General features: G+C 48.8%; 1 protein-coding gene across 5 annotated transcripts in view; it reads left to right on the top strand.

The window, feature by feature from the left end:
* chd3 (chromodomain helicase DNA binding protein 3) overlaps window positions 1–18,659 on the top strand; it is a 28,217-nt gene extending 9,558 nt beyond the window's left edge. For 2 of the 5 annotated variants that reach the window (XM_084691775.1, XM_084691774.1), the window contains exons 19-41: window positions 27–168; window positions 638–769; window positions 1,041–1,158; window positions 1,792–1,916; window positions 2,187–2,418; window positions 2,585–2,638; window positions 2,863–3,032; window positions 3,419–3,596; window positions 4,080–4,166; window positions 4,629–4,714; window positions 4,839–4,972; window positions 5,136–5,280; window positions 5,455–5,617; window positions 5,810–5,928; window positions 6,270–6,489; window positions 6,656–6,790; window positions 7,089–7,220; window positions 7,679–7,787; window positions 8,001–8,133; window positions 9,073–9,268; window positions 10,503–10,666; window positions 10,893–11,019; window positions 13,274–13,522. In XM_084691775.1, the coding sequence (XP_084547901.1) occupies window positions 27–168; window positions 638–769; window positions 1,041–1,158; window positions 1,792–1,916; window positions 2,187–2,418; window positions 2,585–2,638; window positions 2,863–3,032; window positions 3,419–3,596; window positions 4,080–4,166; window positions 4,629–4,714; window positions 4,839–4,972; window positions 5,136–5,280; window positions 5,455–5,617; window positions 5,810–5,928; window positions 6,270–6,489; window positions 6,656–6,790; window positions 7,089–7,220; window positions 7,679–7,787; window positions 8,001–8,133; window positions 9,073–9,268; window positions 10,503–10,666; window positions 10,893–11,019; window positions 13,274–13,485 (3,313 nt within the window). In that variant the 3' untranslated portion in view covers window positions 13,486–13,522. Of the gene's footprint in view, window positions 1–26; window positions 169–637; window positions 770–1,040; window positions 1,159–1,791; window positions 1,917–2,186; window positions 2,419–2,584; window positions 2,639–2,862; window positions 3,033–3,418; window positions 3,597–4,079; window positions 4,167–4,628; window positions 4,715–4,838; window positions 4,973–5,135; window positions 5,281–5,454; window positions 5,618–5,809; window positions 5,929–6,269; window positions 6,490–6,655; window positions 6,791–7,088; window positions 7,221–7,678; window positions 7,788–8,000; window positions 8,134–9,072; window positions 9,269–10,502; window positions 10,667–10,892; window positions 11,020–13,273; window positions 13,523–17,415 lie in introns of those variants that run through there. The other 3 variants (XM_084691777.1, XM_084691776.1, XR_014746762.1) reach the window with 3 other exon arrangements.
* Window positions 18,660–19,157: the final 498 nt, after the last annotated feature.

Below are 19,157 nucleotides of genomic sequence, written 5' to 3'. Positions count from 1 at the left end.
ACTCATTGATATCTCTGCTCGGTTAGGAAATACTACAAGTTGATTCTGACGAGGAACTTTGAGGCTCTCAACTCTAAAGGAGGAGGGAACCAAGTGTCTCTTCTCAACATCATGATGGACCTCAAGAAGTGCTGCAACCACCCCTACCTCTTCCCTGTGGCCTCCATGGTGAGACGAGCAAGGCCAGACATTTGATTCAGGCCTTGAAAACACACACCTTCAATCCGTATTTGTGAACCGGCTCTCTTCTCTTGCACCCTCTTTCTCCTACCAACCCATTTAGCCATTCCCTCATCCTCCTGACAAGACAGTTTGTCTATACAATTAGTCTACCCAACGATATCGCTGCCAACATTTCCGCAACTGCCTCTAAATGGCAGTCAAGTGACATCTTGTGGTGAACGTAGGCTTTGTGAAAATAGGTTTTGTAAAAAAACACGAGCAATCATTTTTTCCCCCTATGAACCCGGGTTTTGTATCGTCAGTGACTCTGTAAACGTGTTTATATTTCTGTTCCAAAGAGCTGCAAGTCGAATAAGCACGGAAAGCATTTCATTTGGAGCGCACGTGCATGCCGTGCGTTTCCCCGTGACGCGGGGCGGCCGTGTGACGGGCGTGTTGTTGTGCTGCTGTGCAGGAAGCGCCTAAGACGGCGAGCGGGGCGTACGAGGGAGGGGGCCTCACCAAGGCTTCTGGGAAACTGATGCTGCTGCAAAACATGCTGAGGAAGCTGAAGGACCAGGGCCATCGTGTCCTCGTCTTCTCTCAGGTACACACACACACACACACACACAGTATGTACGGGATACACAGGGAATACACATACTATTGGTGACATCTTTGAAGCCAAAGCACATACCAGGATATACCTTAAATAGGCCCCATCGTTCGTGAGGACAATGCTCAGTATGCCCACGGAGGCTTAGCAGATATGACATGAATATGGGAGTCTAGCCTGCTTCTCTCTCTCTCGCGCGCACATAATACCTCTCCTTCTCTCCCTCTCCCTCTCTGTCGCCGCCTCGTGTTCCTGGCCGTAGATGACGAAGATGTTGGACCTGCTGGAGGACTTCCTGGACTTTGAAGGTTATAAGTATGAGAGGATAGACGGAGGCGTCACAGGGGCCCTCAGACAGGAAGCCATAGACAGGTTCAACGGTGAGCTCAACTCTGTGTTTCTTGCTGCACTATTTATGTGACGTCTGAAAACAACGTTTGTTATTGGGGGATTGGCCTCAGAGAATTGTTTTCGAGTAGTGGTTCCAAGAAGTTGTTCAAAGTTCAGAGTTGCTAAATATTATCTATGGTTCACGGGTATGACATAACATACAAACTATTACACAACAGACAGTCACATTTACATGTAAGCTTTGTTTCTCTCTCTCTCCTTCTGTCTCTCTTTCCTTTATCTGTCTCCTTCTGTTTCTGTCACGTTGTCTCCTGTCTCTCTCTCACTCTCTACCTCTGTCTCTCTGTTTCTGTATCTCTCTCTGTCTCTCTCTCTCTCTCTCTCTCTCTCTCTCTCTCTCTCTCTCTCTCTCTCTCTCTCTCTCTCTCTCTCTCTGTCTCACTCTTTACCTTTGTCTCTCTCTCTGTCTCTCTGTCTCTCTGTCTCTCACTCTCTCTCTCTCTCTCTCTCTCTCTCTCTCTCTCTCTCTCTCTCTCTCTGTCTCTCTCTGTCTCACTCTTTACCTTTGTCTCTCTCTCTGTCTCTCTCTCTCTCTCTCTCTCTCTCTCTCTCTCTCTCTCTCTCTCTCTCTCTCTCTGTCTCTCTCTCTCTCTCTCTCTCAGCCCCTGGAGCGTGTCAGTTCTGCTTCCTGCTCTCCACCAGGGCCGGTGGTCTGGGCATCAACCTGGCCACAGCCGACACCGTCATCATCTTCGACTCTGACTGGAACCCCCACAATGACATCCAGGTACACTGACACAGAGGCTGTCTGTCAGTGTGATCTTTGTCGATCTTGTAGCAGTTCCATTGTATGGATCAGTCACAACTGAGTCGACACAGCGTTGTGTTAGAAAATATATTAAAAACCAATAAACAGGGTTAAAACAGTGGTCATTCAATGAGTGGCCACTCATCTCCTTGCAGAACATCTCGCTACCATAATGTTTGTTTTATATTTATATATATAATTTATATAATACCACAATGTTTCTTTTCCTTCGCCTCCCTTTGCTCCCAGGCGTTCAGTCGAGCCCACCGCATCGGCCAGGCCAACAAGGTGATGATCTACCGCTTTGTGACGCGCGCCAGTGTGGAGGAGAGGATCACCCAGGTGGCCAAGAGGAAGATGATGCTGACCCACCTGGTGGTGAGGCCAGGCCTGGGCTCCAAGGCCGGCTCCATGACCAAGCAGGAGCTGGACGACATCCTCAAGTTCGGCACTGAGGAGCTCTTCAAAGACGAGATCGAAGGTGAGGGAGGAGGAGGAGGAAGGGGGAGGGTTACCTTTGACATTGGGGGGGGGGGGGGGGGGGGCTACGATTCTGCTGTGTTCTTTTTGAGTTTGTCCTTTTAGGGATTGCTGCACTTATGGTGTGTACACAAAAGGTCTCTCACCCACAACAATCTTTATCTAAGGTTCTGGAGGCAGTTCGTTGAAACGTGGAAAGAAAGGAGCTTCCACAACCTTCAGTCAGTGAACATTTCAGAACATATAAAAATGACATCTTACAATTGTAACGTGTTTATGAATGTATCTTTTCCCATGGCAACCCTCTCAATAATTGGCTCACTCATCATTTCCAGACAGTGAGATAAGCCAAACTTAGACGTATACGAGGGATTCATCGTTGATCCAGAGCCTTCCGTTCACGTCCCTCTCTCTTCCTGTTTCTGTTGCCCCGCGCGGCGTCCAGTGGGAGACAGCAGGGACGACGAGGGCAGCGTGATCCACTACGACAGCGGCGCCATCGAGCGGCTGCTGGACCGCAGCCAGGACGCCACGGACGACACGGACATGCAGAACATGAACGAGTACCTGAGCTCCTTCAAGGTGGCCCAGTACATGGTGCGGGAGGAGGACAAGGTGAGAGACGAGGAGGAGGGGGAGGAAGAGAGGGAGCGAGGGGAGACTGAAAGGGAATCATGGTGGGGGAAGAGGACAAGGTGAGAGACGAGGAGGAGGGGGAGGAAGAGAGGGAGCGAGGGAGACTGAAAGGGAATCATGGTGTGGGAAGAGGGAGTTTTCTGAAAAAAACGGTTGAAAATCTCACGTTTTGTACTGCAGGCCTATTTTTACCGTTCCATGCTCGTCCCTCTCTCCAACTCCTTTCTCGTAAATCGGTATGAATTAAGTAAGAAGAAAGTAAAGAATAAAATACTTCAGACGACTTGAGTGAACAAATACAGGTGTGTCCCATTAAACACGACGTGAAAAGAAACCAATCTCTGATGACCCCCCTGTATGTCCAGATCGAGGAGATCGAGCGGGAGATCATCAAGCAGGAGGAGAACGTGGACCCGGACTACTGGGAGAAGCTGCTGAGGCACCACTACGAGCAGCAGCAGGAGGACCTGGCCAGCAAGCTGGGCAAGGGCAAGAGGAACCGCAAGCCTGTCAACTACAACGACGCCGCCCAGGAGGACCAAGGTACAGGCCGAGGGGCCCACAGGAACTCCCCCAGAATGTTCTGGAAGAGGATGCCGTGAATGTGAATGCGTCCCGACGTTTGTCCGCGGGGGGTTGTTCCGGACACGTTGGGGGGCGGGGGGTGGGGGGGGGTCGGGGTTGATTTACTCACTTGTGTGAAGATGTCTGAAGATGGATGTTGGATTGCATTTTAATTACCTTATGAACTTTACGGCGCTGTATCGTGTTTCTTTTTATGATGCAGCTGCATGATTATCTGATTCGCACCTTTATTTTTAGCAGTCCTTATTTATAGTCTTAACAACGTTAAAAAGTCCTACGCCGCACTGCCAATTTACTGCAACTGTTTCAGGCTAGGGTTGTGGTTCGTTGAATGTCTATGTATTCTAATGGTTAGGTTTGCCTTTGTAAATGTATGGTACTGCTAATGTAGACATGGTGAATGGGCCTAGCCTATTGACAGAACACCATGTGCTGTTTCAGAGTGGCATGCTGATATTTCAGATAACCAGTCCGAGTATTCAGTGGGCTCCGAGGAGGAGGACGAAGACTTCGACGAGAGGCCAGAAGGTAGCTATGAGGCTGTAGGAACATAATGCAATGAATGATTATGTCTGAATCATGACGATATTCACAGACATAATGGCTGGGTAATTGGATAGACTTGGAACACCTCTCACCTAGCCATCTCTCTTGCTCTTTTTCTCTCTCTGTTTATCTTCTCTCTCTCTGTCTCTACCTCTCTCCATGTTTGTCTCTATCCTCTCCCTCTGTCTCTTTCTCTCTCTGTTTCTCTCTGTCTCTTGCTCTCTCCATCTCTCTCTCCATCTCCCTCTCTCTCTCTGTCTCTTTCTCTGTCTGTTTCTCTCTGTCGCTTGCTCTCTCCATCTCTCTGTCTCTCTCTCTGTCTCTCTCTCTGTCTCTCTCTCTGTCTCTCTCTCTGTCTCTCTCTCTCTCTCTCTCTCTCTCTCTCTCTCTCTCTCTCTCTCTCTCTCTCTCTCTCTCTCTCTCTCTCTCTCTCTCTCTCTGTAGGTCGTAGGCAGTCTCGTCGTCAGATGAGGAACGAAAGGGACAAGCCACTGCCCCCTCTACTGGCCAGAGTGGGAGGCAACCTCGAGGTGGGAACCCCCCCCCCCCAGTTCTCCTCCTCTAACTCCTCCACTCATTATTCAGAGGTATCTCCCCATTTCTATGGCATATGTATGAACGTACACAGTGTGTCCATTGCCACCCTGTACATAGGTGTTGGGCTTCAACACACGCCAGCGGAAAGCCTTCCTGAATGCAGTGATGCGTTGGGGCATGCCCGCTCAGGACGCCTTCTCCTGCCAGTGGCTGGTACGAGACCTGAGGGGCAAGAGTGAGAAGGAGTTCAAGTAAGTGACCGTTGCCAAGACCTTGCTGAGACGTCGCTATGACGCCGCGGCACCCAGCCGGCCCGTTGACGCGCCTCAGGAGCGAAACTGTCGTCGTTGTCGTCTCTCCTTCATTCTGCTCTCCGTGTTCTTCCCCCCCCCTCCCCATCTCTCCTCCTCTCAGGGCGTACGTTTCTCTGTTCATGCGTCACCTGTGCGAGCCGGTGGCCGACGGGTCAGAGACGTTCGCCGACGGCGTGCCCCGGGAGGGCCTGTGTCGCCAGCCTGTCCTCACCCGCATAGGGGTCATGTCCCTGGTCAAGAAGAAGGTGAGGGGGCCACACAGGGTCCATGAGCTTCCAGCAGGAGAGGGGATTTGAGTGAAGAACTGTATTGGAATGACAAATCGAACATTTTGAACGGAACAGGATTCCCCTATAGGAAAGTACACAGTCACATGTCCAGTGTTTAGGTTGAGTGGTGTTTCTCTCCCCTGTCCTCAGATCCAGGAGTTTGAGCACATCAACGGCCGCTGGAGCCTTCCGGAGCTGAAGCCCGAGGTGGTCGTGGACTCCAAGTCTTCCAGGGCCTCTTCCCCCGCCATAAAGACCGCCACCCCCACCCCCGAACCCAGCTGCAACAACACCCCCTGCACCTCCAAACCAGGTGGCTACACACAAACACACACACACACACATGTAAATACACACATCCACACATGTCGCTGGACACATACAATGTGTTACAGACATACGGTTTATACCCGCATTTCCAGCAGAGGGCAGTCTGGTTCTGACTGATATTAATGACTATAATTCGTGTGTGTGTGTGTGCGCGCGCGCGTGCGTGTGTGTTTAGCCACCCCGTCACCTGCGGAGAAGCCAGAGAAGAACGGAAAGGAGGTAGAGAAAGAGGATATCCCACCTGAGGGTGAAAAAGAGGAGGGAGAGAGCAGAAAGAGCGCAGACTCTGGGGAGGTGAGAGGCTCCAGATGTTGCACACCAAGTCACGTACAACAAGGTATAATCAGGTACCATAAGCAGTGAGAAGGGGTTGCTTAAATTAGCGGTTACTGTCCTATGCTGTGATAACTGTTGTTGTCGCGTCCTCTTGTGGGTTGTTTGTTTGCCATTGTGACTTTCCCTCGGGGAACAATACAGTTTCATCTCAACTTCATCGTGTTCACACTACATTCCTATGCTTCTGTCGGTATGAATAGCATTTGTGATATGCGTTGGGATTCTCGTGAAAGAAGACATTGCGCAATTTCGTTGCCGCAATCTTACTTAACCGTAAGCCGTGCTATTTCTGTCCTCAGCCGCCTCGTGCCGGGACAGAAGTGTCCCCACAGGGCTCTCCTGGTAAATCCAAGGACAATGTAGAGGGCGACTCGAAAGAAGAGGAGAGGAACGAAATGGCCGACGCCCAATCCGCCCCCGTCCCGACGGAGGGAAAAACCGCCGAGGAGGAAATCAAGGAGGAGAAGAGCGCTGAAAACACACCCAAACAGGGGCCTGAGGTCAAAGACGACCAGCCAGGTAGAACCAGCAGCTGTACAGTCAGGGAGACTCGGCCTGGAAGGCCCTCCACGGCGTCACTCCCATCCAGTGCTTCATTAGAGCTGATTTGAGGAAGGTTAAAGCAGAGTCTCTCGGATCCATCGAAGCAATTGACGGGTGTGTTTGATTCTCGTGGCACTCCCAGCAGACGGAGAGAAGGCGGAGGAGGAGAAGGAGAAAGAGAAGGAGAGAGAGAAGAAGAGCGAGGAGGCTGCCGCCCCAACGGAAGCCACGGGGAGCAAGGAGAAAGTGGAAAACCAGCCTTCAGATGTGAAGAAAGGTGGGTGACCACACGGGGGCCATCCATCACTCCATCACTCCATCCATCCATCACTCCATCCATCCATCACTCCATCACTCCATCCATCCATCACTCCATCACTCCATCCATCACTCCATCCATCCATTACTCCATCACTCCATCCATCCATCACTCCATCACTCCATCCATCACTCCATCACTCCATCACTCCATCCATCACTCCATCACTCCATCCATCACTCCATCCATCCATCACTCCATCACTCCATCCATCCTCAGAACAGAGTGTGCTCAGTTTTGTCTGTCTTGTCAACAGAGGAAGTAAAAGGTGAAAAGGATCCTGGGAGAGAAGTGAAAGGGCCGAAGGAGGAGGTCGCCCGAGGGAACGGTAAACTACCCACGGAGCGTCCTCGCTTCATGTTCAACATCGCTGACGGGGGCTTTACAGGTACGCGCTCCTGTCACATCGCGACACAACCCGTCACATGTCCCCTTTGTGGGTTTGCCCCCGTTTCCCACATCCGCTGAAATGACGTGCAGTTGAAATGAATTGTTCGGAATGTTACAGCTCCTTTGCCGCCACCGCATCTCATTGACTTGGTTCACTGGGGAGCATCGATGCTTCCACTTGCAAAAGTGCACATGCCCCGATTCATTTGTACCTGCAGTGCTCTTGATAAAACCGACATTCATTTAACTGTGACAGTATGCCGTGGAACTGACAAGAGAAGGCTTCCAGCGCCATTGTTTGTGTTGTTTACATGTTTGATGTTGTTGACATGTTTGTTGTTGTTGTTGTTGTTTACATCCCATTTAACGTCGCGCCGCGCCGACGTTGTCTGACGCGTTATCAGACGCCCCAGCTAGCGCTGATGCTAGGTTGTCTCGGGTCTCGTCCCCTTGCAGAGCTCCACACGCTGTGGCAGAACGAGGAGAGGGCGGCCATCTCCTCAGGGAAGATGAACGACATCTGGCACCGGCGACACGACTTCTGGCTGCTGGCGGGAATCGTTCTGTATCCTTGACAGCTGTCGCCGCGGTCTCGCGCTGCTTTCTATCTTTGTGTGCGACAACAGAAGCATTTCACGACTACCCTCGTTAGCATTAAAGGACAGCTCGGGATTATTGAATTCCCTCAGGGGTTAAGGCTAGGTCCTGATGATTCTGGTTCCATACATCTGTAGGGAAGGTGTACTTTCTACAGTGTGTTGACCCTTGACCCTGGCAGTCACGGGTACGCGCGGTGGCAGGACATCCAGAACGACCCCCAGTTCGCCATCGTCAACGAGCCGTTCAAGTCGCAGGCCAACAAGGGGAACTTTCTAGAAATGAAGAACAAGTTCCTTGCCCGGCGCTTCAAGGTGGGACATACGGATGACACCAGATGGTGTAGCCTAGTGTGAAGTCGCGGAAATACGGTCAACACACCAAGTCCTTCACTCCTCACAGTGGCCCTTCCCAACCCACACATCAATGCTGTTTTTATAATGGGCATACAGGGAGTCCTCGTACGCAAACAGTTTATGCCTGTGTGTCTAGCTGACGACATCACTTGATTTACCATCAAATAAGGGTTACACATGTCTATGCTTGGAGAGGTGCACTCCTGTCGTTTTTTTCTCTAACCCCATAAGGTGCACTCGTTTAGGGACGGGTTACATAAAGAAATATGCAAGCATGTCAAAGGGTTTTTTTTTAGCGAACATTGTGTGTAGCGTTGCTAATTTGACTAAGATCAAAATGAAAAATGAGATAAGTAATAACCGATCAGGTTTCAGATGGAGGGATGATGGTAATGCTGAGCACAGCGTTTGTGAAACAGCACTCATCCTCTTTTTGACTGTCTCACATGCTCCAACATCCTCATTCTCTTCGCCCCCTTCATTCTTTTTACGGCCAAACGTGAATTTGTCTGTTCTTGTTCATTTGGACGTCAGTCATCGTGAACCTCAACCTCTCAATCGTTCTGTCTAAAAAAATTCTCAAATGAATTCAACAAATCATTCCGTTTAATAAGACGTGCACTGGCAATACAGTCTTGCATTCATATTGCCAAGAGATGCTGCCAAAACAAACTGTAGATACCGCCAACAACTGTAGACTACATGTCACTCTCCTTATCTGTCTGCCTGTCTCCCTGCCTGCCTGTGTCTGCTTGCCTGTCTATCTCTCCCTCTCTTTCTCTCTCATTCCATCTCTCTCCCTCTCTTAGCATCTGTATTTGATTTGTTTTATTTGTTGATTTGTTATCACTGGAATCATAATGTGATCTCCCCATCATCACAACCCCTCTTCCCCAGTTGTTGGAGCAGGCCCTGGTGATCGAGGAGCAGCTCCGCAGGGCAGCCTACCTCAACATGACCCAGGACCCCTCCCACCCGGCCATGGCCCTCAACGCTCGCTTCGCCGAGGTCGAATGTCTGGCTGAATCCCACCAACACCTGAGCAAGGAGTCCCTGGCTGGGAACAAGCCGGCAAACGCGGTTCTACACAAGGGTGAGGGTTGGTGCACGTGCGTGTGTCTGGCGTGTGTGCTTCACGGCACTGCCTTTTAAGTCCTGTGAACCAAGTCAGATGGCTGAGTGGTTAGGGAGTCGGGCTATTAATCAGAAGGTTGTTGGTTCGATTCCTGGCCGTGCCAAATGACGTTGTGTCCTTGGGCAAGGCACTTCACCATACTTTCCTCGGGGGGAATGTCCCTGTACTTACTGTAAGTCGCTCTGGATAAGAGCGTCTGCTAAATGACTAAATGTAAGTCTGTCCAAAAGCTGTCATGGTGTGAATGCCAAATGATAGAATTTCACAACACCAGCAGGATAGGGTTACACTCTCTCCAAACTTGTTTGTTGCTTCAAAACATTTCCTCATCCTTTCTCTGTGGAGTTCCTGTATGTTTATGTAAGCCATTAGAGACCATCTTAATAATAGTTGAAGTGCAACAATACTTTGTATGTTCACGCACTGTCACTTCCTGTTTAGAGGACACTGACGCAATTAGTTTTGTTTCGTACGTTGTTTATGTCTTCCATACCTTTGACAAACAAGAAACACTTCTTGCCTTAAATCGGGTTCAAGCTGAGAAAATGACTCTCTAATCCAATAATTTGGACTAGGACAATATAATAGATTTTTTTTTTGTACAAGGCCACCGTCAGACATCAGCCAGATCAATCCTGTATCTTAACATTTACATTCACTAATGTGTTGGTGGTGCAAAATTCTTGCTCAGGTAAATGGTTGATCGCTATAAGGTGCCCAGTGTAGATAACACCAGCAATGAGCAATGCCACATACATATCGTCACTGTAAAGCAGTTATGCAGAATTTTATAAAGCTATTTATGGTTATTATGTTAGATGGTGTTTTTAGCTGCTCTGCACCCAAACTCTGGAATGCGCTCCCCCTCATCTACAACAGGCAGACGCAGCCACTTCATTCGCCACATTCCTCAAAACACACGTATTCCACGTATTTGTTTGACCTGTCCCCAGATTTTAGACTTATTTTTAACCTCCACAGTTTCTTTGAACTCACCTACATAGACTCATTTTATGTAAGATGTCCTTGAGTGTTTTGAAGGGAGTCCCCCAAATAAAATGCATTATTATTATTATTATTATTATGAATATAGATATTTACGGAGTAACCCCAGCCGACAGTTGTCAGTGGTTTATGATCAGCTGTCAGCGGCCCAACAGCTGTTTGACGTACGGATGTGTTTGGATGCTAGTGTTGAACCAGCTCGAGGAGTTACTGAGCGACATGAAGGCCGACGTGACACGGCTTCCTGCCACGCTGTCGCGGGTCCCGCCCATCGCCTCCCGCCTGCAGATGTCCGAGAGGAGCATCCTCAGTAGGCTAGCCAGCAAGGGCACGGAGACACACACAGCCCCGGTGAGGACACGCGCGCGCGCGCACCCAGACACCCGCCAGACGTAACACACACTCCCGCACTCTCACAGACCACACATGGACACGACATCTGCATGATACACACTAGACTTGGGGGGGCGATGCACTCGAGACTTAGGGTCTTGATATTTGACAATCCGAAAAGGAAACTTCAACCTGTTCCAAAGTCTGCCCACTGAGTTCCCCCCCCCCCCCCCCCCCCCCCCAGCACATCCCTCCTGGACCTTACGCCACCCCTCAGAACTACGGTGCCCCCTTCACCCCAGCCCCCCCGGGAGGCCTCCCCATGGGGGGCGGCAATTACAGCCAGATGCCCCCTGGATCCTTCATATCAGGTCAGTGGTCAGCACCATGCACCCGTTCATAGACTGTGGCTTTCCAAAAGCACAGGTGAAGCATTCTCACGGGGATGGTTATCTAGCTCGAACAGACGTAAACTCCATTCAAGGGACAGTAGTCGTTTTTTACCTTTCAAGGTCAAATGAAGTGTCTCTTTGACACGTCGCAAATATTTAGGAATGTGTCATCTGTGTATTGTGTGTGTGTGTGTGTGTGAGTCATACAGGTCATGTGACATGCTTGCAACCCCTACTAGTCAGTAGCCTTTAGTCAAATACAGATGGACAGTGGCTGTTCCCATGTCATGTCTGTTGTTGTGGCTTATGTTGGATATGACTGATGTGTGTAGATTTCACTCCAGTAAGAGCAATTTGTTTCAAGAAAGCTGACTTCTTGCTTTGGTACAGCACACTCAAGGGTCAAACGATAAAAACATGCCCTCGATCTTAACTTATCTTTATATGGTCATTTTGTAGTCGAATATCAATGAAACATTCACAGCTGTAGCAGCAAAACAGTACAAGATTAGGGTTATTATTCTAACATTTCTATTTGGAATAGTTGACAAAATAAGTTAGAAGCTGCACTTAATCAGTGTAAACATCTTTATCGGGGTCTATGTTGTTGACAGATTGCCGTTTAGATTTTAACTCCGCCCTCAGAACATTCCTGCCAATGGCCTACTTGAAAGTGTGCAAGAATGCTGGATAGTTAAAGAAATGTTTGTGTTTCTCCAGTATTTTGGAGAAAGACCAAAAGGTTTTGAGGACATTTGCAGATGTTTATTTGTCTTTGTACGGGGCTATTACAGAGTTCATTATTCATTATTTTAAATGTTTTTTTTTTTACTTTAAAATCTTCAAGCTCTCCACAAGAGTTTTATAGTTTGACCGGTTCTGCGGTGTTTCATAGCACACAACCTGTACTTAAATATATTTACCTTTTAATTTGTTGGGCATCAGCCTACTTTCACCAAATACGTCTAGATGGTGTGTGTGTGTGTGTGTGTGGGGGGGGGGGGGTGTATGTGTGTGTTCTAGAGTTTAAAAGTCTTGATTAAGAGATGCAATACAAAGATAACCCGTAAAACTTGATATTCCCTCCTGGTGTATCCTGCAAACCACAACGCGCAGTCCTCCACTGCCTTCAAACTTTGTACATCTTGATTTATGTAATTGCACACTCCAACATCTGTCAAAGACATAGTATTTTGGGAGATGCAGAGCTCTTTCAGAAAATGTCATTACAGTTAGTATCTGTGGATGCCAAGATGCTCTCGGCCTAGGGACATTGGACCAAAGGTATTTCGAGAGGACAGAAACCGCAGAGAACTTGGTTATGTAAACATCTTGTCGTGACTTGTACGCCGGGGTTCAGGAATAGCAGCTCACACGCTCCCGTCCTCCGTGGGTGGGTGTTGAGTTGGAGTGGACGGTGGTGAGCTGAATGCCGACTGAAGACTGAACAGTCTGGGCCCGGTCTGAACGCCATGAACTCCCACAGGCTATAAATAAACTCAGCATGGGGCCACATTTGTGGTTTTTGAATGGGGTCGCTGGTTGGTGACCCCTGTTTAAAGTGAGCCAAGAGAGGACAGAGAGACCGATGGAGGGAATGAGAAAAGGGAGGGCGAGATGTTGAGGCTACAGAGAGGGAGAAAAAAGAGTGATCGAGAAAAAGAGAGAGAGAGGTAACGGAAGGCGAGGCGAGAGAGAGAAAGTGCAGAACTGACAGAAAAAAAACAACAAATTGTCCAGATTGTGGTCTCTCATCAACAGTGCTCTCCTGAGATCGTCTGGCCATCTCACCCCCTCGCTATGTAAACAAAGTTGCCTCAAAAAAGAACAGATCGCCCGGCTGTTTCTCTCTCCACCACTAACTGCATTCTATCAACATCAAGCCAAATGTAACGTGACATTGGACTTTTCAAAGCGGTCCTCTGTTTGCGCTTCTCAATATACACGAAAACTCTGTCAACTGTCAGGAACATTCACTCCCAAGCCCCCCGGTCTCATTGCCGTTTGGAAAGCGTCACCACTTTTGCGTCGGTTGCCATATTTCCATAACACCGTAAGGAAACGTCTCCGCAGTTAAGCGCCCTAGAAGGACTCCTAAGCTAAAATGGAGGGGCGATGAGAGCCAGTGTTGTCCGTGCTCCTGCCCTCCCCCCGTCCTCCCCCCTCCCCTCCTCTCTCCCTTCCTCCTCCCTCCCAGCCTCCACTACAGTCTGCCGCTTGTCTGCCCCCACAGAAGCCGCCGGGGGGGCCTGTCTGAAGACCAAGGAACACGACGTCATGCAGCGCCAGCGCGTGGTGGACCTCTGGAAGGACGGCAAGTCGGAGGGCTCCATCGGGCAGGAGCTACGGATGCCCAAGTCCACCGTGCATAGCATCATCGTCAAGTACCGGCTCAGCAACACCGTGGAAAATCTGCCGCGCAACGGGCGCCCCAAGAAGCCCTGACCGGATGGAGGGAGGGAGGGAGAAGGCGATCCTAAAGAAGGACAGAGGATGGAGGGAGGGGTGGGGGGACTCCGACAAAGGAGGAGAGAGGGGAGGACTGAGGAGACGATGCACTTTGAAGTCAAACGTGGACCGCGTTGGAATGTAAGTGAGGGAGAGGCGGCAGATGGAGAGATGGGATCCAACAGAGAAAGAGATGGACCAAGCACCTCGAAGGAGAACATGAACTTGGGAAAGGGTGTGAGGGACGGACATGGACACGGAAAGGTAGACGCGGCACAAAAACGAATGGAAAATTGGAAAGTACCGGAAAACAATAAGGATGCTGGATTGGAAAGAAGTGGGGGAGAAAGGGATCTCAAAGGATGGAGGTGGAATAAGAGACTAGCACGTCATTCTCTGACATCAAATGGAACGGATGGATAGAGTGATAGTCGGAGAGGTGATCAGTCTGACCTCAACCTATTTTTATGTAATTTTTTTATTTGTACTTTTATGCACAGTGGAAGTGAGAGCAAGGGCTCTCTAAGTGAGGCCCCCAGTCTTCTGGAGGAGAAATGGTTGGCGAGGAGAAAAAAGGGAATGAAAGGCAAGCAAAAGCGAGAGTATGTTAATGTAATCAAGGAAGAGGGGGCTTCAAGAGTGTACTGTAGGTATGGAGAGGAAAAAATGCAAAGAAAAGAGAAATGTGTCGTTTCTCAACTACTTTTTGCACGTCTCCTCTGGAGTCATTTGGAATCTGTTGGCTTGTCTGGTCCCTCCTTCCGACCATGCACTCCTTTATTTCTCCACAATCCCTCTCAGTCTTCCAGTCTTTATCCCCATCCCCCTCTTTTATCTTTCAAACAATCCAGACCACACACGATTAACAAAAAAAAACCCTGTTCTCCCTATCCTGCTCTGCACAAGAATCCAAAACCAAGCTGAAGTGGACAAACCTATACTTTCTTGTTTCAACCTGAATTTAAAAAGGAAGCTTGTGAGTATAACGTAGCAACAACAACGACGAAGTCCTCTGACTTCTGACTCTCCTTGGCCATCTAAAACCTAAGTGTGAAGGAGCACAGATGTGCAGGCAGAAACTGTCATGTCGCAACAAACGAATGAAAAGGAAGACACGGCGACCAATGGGAAGAGTCGATGTTGACACAATAGTACTGTATTTCAAATCCTATTTAATGTAGCACCTGTCTTTCAGGGGTCACTTTAGGGACACGGAAGGAGCGTGGAGTAGAGTGTGTGTGTTGTGTGTGTTTGTGGAAAAACAGTGCCGACAGGTGGCATTTCCTAGCCTGGCTGCCAGCCCAACTTCTCCCCGCCCACATTTGGTCGGGAAGTTGGCTCTGGAGGGTCTCGTATTGGAAACAGCTACATAAAACCAGGATCTGGGCGGACCAATGAAATTGCCAGGGCGGGCTTTATACGATGATGGACAGATGATCAACAGTAACGTAATCAACAACGTCATGAAAGAGCCCTTGGGTTGAATTCGTTTTCAACAAACAACATATTACGTTGCTCTGATTGGTTGTAGGTCTTTCCAATTGAGCGTCGAGGCATTTGTTTTATGTGTTCGGTTGAAACACGCCCCGTAGTCACAGCCCAACTGAGAGTTTTCAGACTCATATTTTGACTAGAATTATGAGTATGACAACGTCAGGCTAGGCATTTCCTGTTTCTCAAAGCACAAACGTGACTCGACCTGTCGGACCAAATTCCTTAATGGGGTGAGGGAATTACAGATGGGTAAGGTTGGATCTGCAAAAAGTTCTACAACAAAAAGGCATGCCCGCACACAGGACGCACACTGACATGCAACTGTGTTGCGAGTTTGTCATGCAGTAAGCAACCCTCCCCCAACCCCCACCCCCCCCCCCCCCCAACCCACCCTGAACCGCCCTTGATTCATTCCTCTCTTAGGTGAATGATAGATCGCACCTTAACACCCGGGCCGCTGACTGTTTAGACAAGCCGCCGCTGAGGAGCTTGTATTGCCAGCAGCGCTGAGCGCTAACTCGCTGAGCTCTGCTGGAGGGCTGTGAGCCCAGGTAGAAGAGAGGAAGACTAGGAGGGAAGAGAAAGGACGGGTGGGGAGGGTGGGGGGGGGGGGTTGACAGCAGAGAGGTGAAAAGTGCACGCCGAACGAGTGCTGGAGGAGTGCACGGGATGAGAGTCGGGAGAGCGGGGGAGAGAGACGAGAAGGGGAGAGAGATGAGAGTCAAAGTGCGTGCGTGTGTGTGAAAGAGAGCAGGGGGGGGGATGTGCATGGATGAATTTCAAGAGCCAGTGAAGTGTGTTATAGGGGTCATGGTGGGGTGGGGGTGGGGGGGGGGGGGAGGTCACTTATCTTGTAGCCATTCAAGCACTGTGCATATTCCTGCAGCTCACTCTCGCTCTCTCTCTCTCCTTCTCTCACTCGCTTGCTCACTCTTATTGTCTCTACCCTCACTTGTCCCCCATTCCTCCTCTCTCTCCCACGACCTTATCTCCTGTTTTCTTTTGCCGGCGCTTCGGCTGTATTTAGCAGCTCTTTATCACATATTCTCCCTCACACACACACACACACACACGAGAAGTAAGTTCTCCTTCTCCTGTAGTGGCCCCCCACTGGCAGGCTGCCATGCAGTTTCCTATAGTCTCCCTCCCTCCCTCTCCCTCTCTCTCTCTCTCTCTCTCTCTCTCTCTCTCTCTCTCTCTCTCTCTCTCTCTCTCTCTCTCTCTCTTCTTTCTCTCTCTCTCTCTCTCTCTCTCTCTCTCTCTCTCTCTCTCTCACTCTGGCTGTGTGTGTACCGTTACAGCTGCAGAAGCACCGCCAAGTCACAGCACTACACCTCCCTGCTCGCTTGCACCGCATATCACCTCTTTGATCGGGAGTCCTCTGTTATGACAGTTAATGTCTCCCCGGGGTGAGAGGCAAGAGGCCACGGGTGCACTCCAAGCAGACTCAGTCTGCCTGGCTCTGCCAGGGACAGACACGGACTCCTGTGTTGCAGGTCAAGCTGCGAGCTATTCATGGTGTGATTAGCATTGTTAGCGTGAGAGGTCAAATACAGCGTGGCGTTTTCTCTGGGTGCTCAAGGGGTCTTTTTCCAGTGAGGGAGGGTTCTAATTGCTTTAGTGGTGGGCGAGTTGCTGTTACAGTAGCAGCAGGTCTAAAGCAACATACCTGAAGCTTTGTTTGGTTAGTGTGTTCTTACACACACGCGATGGGGTCTTAGATGGACTTGGCAGGCTACTGGGAAGGCTTCTCAATGTGGACAAGATGTACTGTAGCAATGATCTACCGTGCAAGGTGGAAAGCAGTCTGTGGTTCCCCATTCATTAACTTGAAGTCTGTGTGTGTGTGTGTGTGTGTGTGTGTGCGCCTGCGCGTGCGTACGTGTGTGTGTGAAAATTATGCAGTTGTGTGAACAGGCCCTTTGCCAGGACCATCTCCTTCCTCGGACCCCTTGTTAAAAATCTGAGATGTCTAGTTATAGGTTTTTGTATTATTGTCATCATAATGGTTAATATGTAACCTATATTATGGAGTAAGTCATATTCTGAATGTACTGTATATGCAAACGTTATCATTAAAGAGGCTGTCTTCCCTATTCATCCCTGGCAGCAATAAAAACATTGTTCTCTCATTTAAACGGAAAATGTGTACCTTTTTTGTGTTTCTCTCTCTACCCCAGTCTCTCTCTCGTTCTCCCTCTTTCTCTATCTAGCTCACTCATTCCCTCATTCTTCTCATGTACTCACTATCAAGAGTTCATGGTAGAGATCATTCTTTTGTAGTCAAACCCAAGCGACTGTGACCTCTGTTAACCATGGAATGTAGAAGTTAGCGGTCTGTTGGAAGACATCAAACAGGCGTGTGCTTTTGGCTGTGTATGTGTGTGTGCGTGTTTGTCTACATGTTGACGTGTGTGCGTTCCCTCCCCACAGTGCTCAACGGTCCTCCCATGTCTGTGAAGAAGGAGAGGGAGGCAGAGTTTGTCTTGAGCAGGAGGGAGCAGCGCCGCGGAGAAGTCATCTGCATCGACGACTGAACCACACACACACACACACACACACACAACTCACTATTCATAGAACAGACATCCAGTACTTACACACATGCAGTGCGTTATTTCAAGTCATTTGAACTAAACTAGGTTTTGAGAGTAATTTTCCATTGAAATTCGAAATGCTAAATGAATTCCATTTATATGGAAATATTCCTAAGTATATAATATTTCACTACAGTAGTAAGTTTAAGTAAACTTGACTTCTAATGGAAAAAATCCTACATTTGTTATGCAAAGAGTTAAAGCTGGGGTTTAAATAATATGTAACCAACAAACCGTTAGTATGTCTTTACCATATGTCCCTTAAACAGTCTTTGCTACCACCTGTAACAACCTGTTCTACATTGACAAACACTTCCTTTTCTAGAACGGGCCTTGTCAAATGCACTCCAGACTAACACTCCTTATTGGAACAGTGACACACGCATACGCAGTACACACACACACCAAATTGAGGTCCAAGCAGTCACACAGCTTGGATGGCTCAATCTCCCGTAATCTGCCTCACACCAGTGGTCCCACAGAGTCCTCCATCCTTCCCCTACCTCTGAAACCTCGCTCAAACCACTCACAGAACCTCAACCCCAAACACCCACACCCTGACCATTGACCTTCTGGTCTCCAGCAATGACAGGAAGCTGCATGATTTAACGTGTGAACTGTCTGGCCTACGCAACACTGCTCTACACATCCATCCTCTGAAAAGCATGCTATGTACACAATAATGCTGTCTCGTGGAAGGAGCTATCTTGTCTTTCGCAAGCCGTGCCTACAGTACTTCTTGTGCTTTTTTCACCTATCCCAGGCCCGCCTAAACCATTTGTTGTCCTATTTGAGCATGTAAGGTGAAAAAAAAGAGGTTCTGAACCTGGCGGAACCCCTTTGCATTTTTGTGTTGAAAAATACTGACAATGAAGAGTCAACCATTCGACGGGATTATTGAATGAGCTGCTCCGCTTTGTCATTCTGTATACGGATGACAGGTCAGATGCGGATGTAGTGTACTTTCATTAGCGAGGCATACAGTGTTATATAGATTGACTATCCTGAACTAATTCCTTTCCCGTGTTCCTGTCCCTCCCACCCCCGTCCTTTAAACTACAGCCCCCCCAGCCCCCCCCGCCCCCCGCCTATCCCCCCTCTTCTATATCAGTCCCTTTTCCTGTTCGTTTTTTCGACTTTATACTTCTTTCTATGAATTCTGTGATATTCTTTGCATATTTAAACTTGGCTCATCTGTGTTATCTTGTGTTTTTACTCTTGTTACTACGGCTATGATTATTAGTGTGTTGTTGTCCTTGTTGTCCTCGCTGTTACTATCGAAAAGAGCTTCTACCAAATGAGGAGTTGAGTTCATTATGAATATTGTCGATTTGGCACACAACAAATCTCTCCACCCGATCTTATCAAGAGAGACAGAAAACGAAGAGGTTGAGATAACTTCGGAGATAGGTAGAGTACGCCACACAAAAACCTTTCCCGCTTACATACTAGATTTGGGGCTTGCAAATAACATATAACATATTATAGACCACACATGTAATGCAGTCATGAAGAGATTAAACATGATATAATGCCAGTGAAGGTACATTTACTTATTCTCCGGAAACTCAGAGGTTG

The sequence above is a fragment of the Hypomesus nipponensis genome, chromosome 25 (genome assembly GCF_054491055.1).
Source record: "Hypomesus nipponensis isolate SF chromosome 25, ASM5449105v1, whole genome shotgun sequence".
NCBI lineage: Eukaryota > Metazoa > Chordata > Actinopteri > Osmeriformes > Osmeridae > Hypomesus > Hypomesus nipponensis.
The sequence above is the reverse complement of the archived record's forward strand: the minus strand, read 5'-3'. Positions and strand labels throughout refer to the sequence as shown.